The sequence below is a fragment of the Dermatophagoides pteronyssinus genome, unplaced genomic scaffold (genome assembly GCF_027571235.1).
Source record: "Dermatophagoides pteronyssinus isolate colony J.1.1.1.1 unplaced genomic scaffold, Derpt_VIB-CSIC_2022.12 sq0005, whole genome shotgun sequence".
NCBI classification, from domain to species: domain Eukaryota; kingdom Metazoa; phylum Arthropoda; class Arachnida; order Sarcoptiformes; family Pyroglyphidae; genus Dermatophagoides; species Dermatophagoides pteronyssinus.
The window spans coordinates 723,375-729,835 of NW_027461529.1; the positions used below are offsets into that span (position 1 = coordinate 723,375).

Here is a 6,461-nt window from a genome sequence, read left to right on the forward strand (position 1 = left end):
CAATCATATCCAAAAAACACCGGTCAACAATGGTGAAGACAACAAGGATTCCATGATCCAATTTTTTTAAAAGTCAATTCAATTCAATTCAATCCATTGCCATTATCCATCCATTTATTCATTCGGGGCTCATCATGAATAATGGTCGTCGTCATCATCATCGAATTTGCGAATTCAATTTCAATTATATCATCATCATTATGACGAGAAAATGATTAAGAAGAAAATGAAATATATATAAAAAAAAATTGAATCGTCCAATTGATGTCAATGACAATGGTTCACCCATCAGGTGCAACAATATTCTTTGTGTTTGTATGTAATCTACTGAATTGAATAAAGTGATATTGATGATGATGATGATGATTGTTTCCAACATTGTAAATGTTTGGATAATGATGGCCATCATCAGATAGATCAGTTACCATTCTTTGCATCACCAAGACAATAATGCCACCATTTTATCCTTTACAACACAAAAAAATAAAAATAAAAATTTGAAAAATTGAAATAAAAAAATATGGCCAATGGCTTAAACAAAGTTATTCGAATTGAATTTTATTGTTTGTTGTTTAGCATCCCTCTATACATTTTGTTGTTTGTACAATTTTTGTTTTTGATATTGAATCGAATTCATTCACTTATACATTCATTCTCATTTATTTTATTTTATTATTTTTCGAATGAATCAGTCTTGAATGTCCGTTCTTTATTGTTGTTTTTTTTGTTGTTGTTGTTGTTATTGGATTGTGTGAAGAGGTCAACATGAATGCCAAGTATGGACAACATCAATTCTTGTACAGTTTAGATCAAGTTCGGATTGATTTTCGTTGTTATCGTTGTTGTTGTTGAATGCATGATATGATGATTATAAAAATGTTAGACAATCTGACATGACATCAACAACATGTCATGTCAAGTAATGTTAATAATCTTCCTTTCTCGTACTACAGAAGCTATGAACATTATGGTTTTTCCATTTTTTTTGTTATTTCAAATTTTTTCGATTCTTTTTCCATATGGCAAAAAAAATTGTAAATCAACAAAGTTAATCATTTTATCTTATTTTTATTTTTTGTTTATTATTTACTCATTATGAAAATATACTTAATGGAATATTTTAAATTTAATAAATTAGTGATAGTAAAATAAATTATTAAATTATTGAATAACTATATTATTAACCACGTTTAAGTTTGTTCAATATAACAAAATATGTTAGTATTTTGACAACAATCAAATAAATTATCATTGCAATTAATGATCGATATAATACCCAATCACCACCAATATCATAATAGCCAAATATAACAGAAACATCATATGAAAATTCTCGATTTGAACTATCTATTGCATTAAATGTAGATGTATAAAGCTTTTCTATAGCTTTCTCATCATCATCCATATCGGTAAATGTTTCGTTGGGATTCAATGTAGATAACATTAGTGGTAAATATTGGGCCCATGTTGGCTTCTCAATCTGACTGACATTGACAGTGGCAAGAAATTCATCATAATTATATTTGCAACGTTCAAAACCATATATGGCTGTTATCATTGCTTCAAAAGCATATTTCATCATCGATAACCAAGATGCCCATTGCATATAAAATGGCATACGAGAATATTTAACCAAAAATCCTCCAAACAATATCATCGGCATTGGTATAGCACCAGCAGCAAATGCAGCTGTAGTTGAATCACGCATAAAAACTGCTGATACTGCAGCTCCCATACCTTCGGCTACAAAACTTACCAATATGGTAATCAACAAAAGATAAGCTTCGCGAAAATATTGAGAAGGTTGACCGGTTGCGTTATAGATATAGATCGTGTAAATTGTTGGAATGACCAGCTAGGAAAAAAAATAGTTCAATTGTGAGATATGGTTTCCAAATAAAAAACATTATACATCATAAACAATCTTACCTGCATCGGTATGTCAAGTATGGTTTTGGTCATATAGAAACTAATACATGAATACCAACCATTGTTGTATTCTTTCATTAATGTATGCATCTCTTTAGGAAATCCCAACACGGTGGTCGTTATACCGCTGATTAGACCAACAATCAATCCAAAGAATAGACAGCAATTGTTTTGCAATATTGCAAGCACCTCATCTTCAAACATTGAATTAAGTTTTTCCATAGGAATATTATACAATTGAAGCTTTCTAAGTGGACAACCAGATGATTTACCGATTGTATCACCAAATGTAACCGATAGCCAAATACTAAGCAATATGATACCAATCACTCGATAGAATACAATCATCATATTTCGACGAAATATTATTGAATGTCGACCCAATAATATTAATGTTGATTTCAATAATGGAGTTTTTCTTATAACTTTACTTTCAGCTATCGTCATCAAATGTTCCAATTCATCGTCGTTTATTTGTGATCCTTGAAATTCTTGCTGTATTAATTCGATTGGTTTATCACCATAATCACCTGCAGCTATTTCAATTATATAATCCGGTGGAGAATTGTAACGATGACAGGGTAGATTGATTTTCTCTAACAATGGTAACAATCTATGTGGAGAACCTAGATAAAGATTTTCTCCTTTATTGTTAATAATGTAAACGTTATCAAATTCGGTAAATACGCTCCATGATGGCTGATGAATAGTGGCCAATATTGCCATAGGGTATTTTGGATTTTTAACTAATTCACGAATTATTTTTACCACTAATGAACACGATGCCGAATCTAGACCGGTTGTCGGTTCGTCCAAAATTAACAAATTCGGTTTGGAAAACAATTCTAATGCAATTGAAATTCGTTTCTGTTGTCCGCCCGAGCAACGAGCCACTTTAGTGTCACGAATTTCGCTTAAACCAAATTCTGTGATTAATTTTTCCACACGATTATAGTTGACAGTTGGCATCGTTGAATAATTCAAACGGCAAGCAAATGTAAGCGTTTCGAAAACAGTTAACAATTCCATAAGGCAATTGTTCTGTGGTACATATGCTATACGAATTTGACTGATGTTTTTAACTTTGATACAACCGTTTAGGCCTTTATTTTTACGACCTGATAATAATATTGTCATTGTAACATCACACATAATACTATGATATACTTCAATACTTACATGCTAACACTTCGAGAAATGTAGATTTACCGGCACCACTTGGACCCATTATTGCCGTAACTTGGCCACTATCAATTTGACCAGATAAACCATTCAATATTTGGCGTGTACCCATTTTAAATGTAGCCCGATTAAATTGTTGTACACTGTAAACAATATCTTTCCATATGATATTGAAATTTTTGGCTGAATTTCCAATCGGTAATACTTGATTATTGTTCATCGATCCATTCATAATGGTCGGAATTTTTATTGAATTCGGATTAACAAACATTTTAATTTTACCATTATCCACTGGTGTAATTCGTGTTTGAACAAAATTAACATTGTTTACATTTTTAATTGATTTAAGTACAGGACTTGTATTATTTGTCATAATTGTATTCAAACGATGCTGTGTTATAGATGGTGATGGTGTATGATTACGATGATCTGTTTCATTGTTTGGAATCAAATTTGATTGCGATTTATGTGATTCAGCTGAATTTTGTTCATCATTAAAACGTTGATTTAAAACATTATTATTATTATCATCATCATCAAAATTCAGGATATCACTATTAATAGTAAGTGAATCTTGACTAATATCCTGTTGAATATTCATAGTTTTTTTTTCTCAAATTTAAATATTTTACTTATTCCATTACAATTATTTGTATAACAATTTTTTTAAAAAAATTCATCACAAACGAATGTTATTGACGACTAAACGAATATTTTCATAAACCACATAAAGATATGAATTTTTAAGTTGTTGACGACTATGAGACTACTAGCATTGCAAGCCATTGGCCATTGGCTTCGTCTACTAAGTAGACGAAGTCTAGCTTAGTCATAAGGCCAAGTCCAATGCAAGCCAGCCATTTGTTTATGTAAAAATCAAAAGATCCTTATAAATAAAAAATGCAAGCCATCCATTTTTCGAGCATGCGCATTGAAATAGAAAAAAGTGTTTCGTCTCAGCCAGCCAGCCAGCCAGCCAGCCAGTCAGTGTTTTACTTTTTTATGTTATTAGATGACGACAATCAGTACCTGTATATACCTGTATTAACAAAAAAAAAAAGGAACAAAGTCAAAAATATTAATGTTTCTTTTTTTTATATATAAACTTTCAAGTTTAATGTCGATTTTTTTTCCAATTAAATTCATTTCGTTTAGAATTTAGAATTTCGATTTCGATCAATTTTTTGTTTTTGTTTCTTGGATTCCGCTCCCTGTGTTTTCATATGCTATATTTGTATATGAATGGGTCAATTTTTTTCATATAAATATATTATTTGTATGAAAAAACGAAGAATATAGTTTCAAACGAATAAAAAAATCGACCGTCTTTGAACTTGAAACAAAAAAAATAAAATAAAATAAAATTTGGTTCCCTTCCTTCAAGTTAGTTTGCAAGAATAAAAAAAAATCATTATCATCAATCGATTATTTCAAGTTTTATAAAAACTAATTTTTTTTTTTTTCGCTGAAACAAGTAAATTAATATATTGTTTTATCATTCATTTCAGCAACAACAACAACAACAAAAATCCATATTAATCAAATGATTAGTATTGAACAATAATCGATTAGATAAAGTAGAAAATTCTGGTTTTGTTTTAAATTCATTAATCAATTGAATAACTTGGCAACTATAGCTAACATTCTGTTCATATTTATTATTCTTATGATGAATGGGGTATTTTTTTTTTTTGATCGATAAAATTGAATTTTCTCAAAAATATATCATATATAGATGATGAAAATCTGTCCAAAGATGAACATTGATTAGCAAAAAAAAAACCCAAGAAACTGGCTTCAAATATTTTACGTCAGTTAATTAGTTAAATTTACATGAAATGAACAATTTAATGTTTTGAATTTTTTGTTTTGTTTTTTTTGGTTATAAGCAAAAAAACTCCTAAATAGACCTAACACGATTGTTTGCTTATTTTTATATCAACAACCGATAGATTGCATATTTTTTTTTGATATAACTTTTCCTTTTATAAATGGTAACTAACTATAAATAATGGAAAAAACATAATTTGAATCCAAACAAAAAGGATATGACCGATGAATTTTGATTTCATATGTGTATGTATATGCGACAGTCTATGTTTATATTTGTTAAATCATTTTTTTTTGTTTTACAGAATGATTGAAGAAATAGAATAGACTTGGCTCATTAACATTATACATATATTCAGGCTAAAATAATTCAAATGAAAATCATAGATATGATATGGATATTCTCTTTTTGTGTTTATTTAGTCTAGGGTCACCTATTCATCATCATCATGATTTATTATATGAAACAAAATCACATTCAGTTTAGGTTTTTTTTGGCTCTGTCATGGTTCTCTTTTACTGATTCACTGATTAGTGAATTCTTTTTGGATTGGATTGCAAAAACTTTTATGGACAATTGGTTGCTAGGCATCTGACAAAGGTCAACTAAACTGAATAAAAATGTTTTCATTCGTGGTCATGAATCAAGTGTTGATGATTATAACCATACAATTATAAATGTAAATGAATGCAAACCACAAACTTAAAAAAAAACAAAATCATTTTCTAGCTTATCACAGGACCATAAGGTCTCAAAGTTCAATTCGATTTATTTTGGATACATTATATTATTGTGTGAGAAATACATACAATAATAGTGTATTGCACTATTATTTACATATTTGATTGCCACCATCATCATCATCATCATATAGAGTTTGTTGTGGCTATTTATTTATTGGCAAAGAAAAATTCTTGGCTATATCAAACAAGTGCCTACAAACACTGAAGTATTATTAAAATGAAGCCATTTGTTGCATTCATTTTAATGGATGATCAAATGTAAATAATAATAGCATTTTGATGGTCAACAATAATCATGATTTCAAAAAAAAATTGACTGAACATACATCAACAAATCAAACGAAGAAATTTAATCCTATACGATTCTTTCGACTTAATACAAGAATAAAAGCCGATATGAAACATCATTATCATTGAAATTTTGATGGTCACTTTACGATCATTCACACAGTCAGTGTTTGGAAAAAAAATAATGCATCATTCTCCCTAAAGGAAAACCATATCGAAATGCATACCAGATTTATTAGTTAGTGTTTGGTCGGTATCTCGTGACAAGATCATAGCACAGCAGCAGTTTGAATGACCGAGCAAGGGTAATAAAATAAAATAAAAAAATTTGAAATGAAATGATCCAATTCAATCCGATCTATGCGTGTGTGTATCTTTTTCTGTTGTTTTTGTTGCTGATAATGTTCACTGATATGAATAAAACATCAATAAAAATCGATCGACATGAAAAGCATCAGAACACAATGGGCTTGCAATGTTGTTTTTTG

General features: G+C 29.4%; 1 protein-coding gene across 1 annotated transcript; it reads right to left on the reverse strand.

Moving 5' to 3' along the window:
• Positions 1 to 1,055: 1,055 nt before the first annotated feature.
• On the reverse strand, positions 1,056 to 4,124 carry LOC113789814 (ATP-binding cassette sub-family G member 4-like). The gene is made up of 3 exons (XM_027339400.2): positions 3,109 to 4,124; positions 1,930 to 3,047; positions 1,056 to 1,855 (listed from the first exon to the last, which is right to left on the reverse strand). The coding sequence occupies exons 1-3, from the start codon at positions 3,710 to 3,712 to the stop codon at positions 1,181 to 1,183; spliced, it is 2,397 nt and encodes a 798-aa protein (XP_027195201.2). The 5' UTR covers positions 3,713 to 4,124; the 3' UTR covers positions 1,056 to 1,180.
• Positions 4,125 to 6,461: the final 2,337 nt, after the last annotated feature.

Excerpts from the sequence above, each read along its gene's own strand:
- LOC113789814 (XM_027339400.2), bottom strand. The coding sequence starts at position 3,712 with ATGAATATTCAACAGGATATTAGTCAAGATTCACTTACTATTAATAGT. Across the intron at positions 3,048-3,108 it reads ATTTCTCGAAGTGTTAGCAT|GTCGTAAAAATAAAGGCCTA; the intron begins GTAAGTATTGAA and ends TATTATTATCAG. Across the intron at positions 1,856-1,929 it reads TACTTGACATACCGATGCAG|CTGGTCATTCCAACAATTTA; the intron begins GTAAGATTGTTT and ends TTTTTTTCCTAG.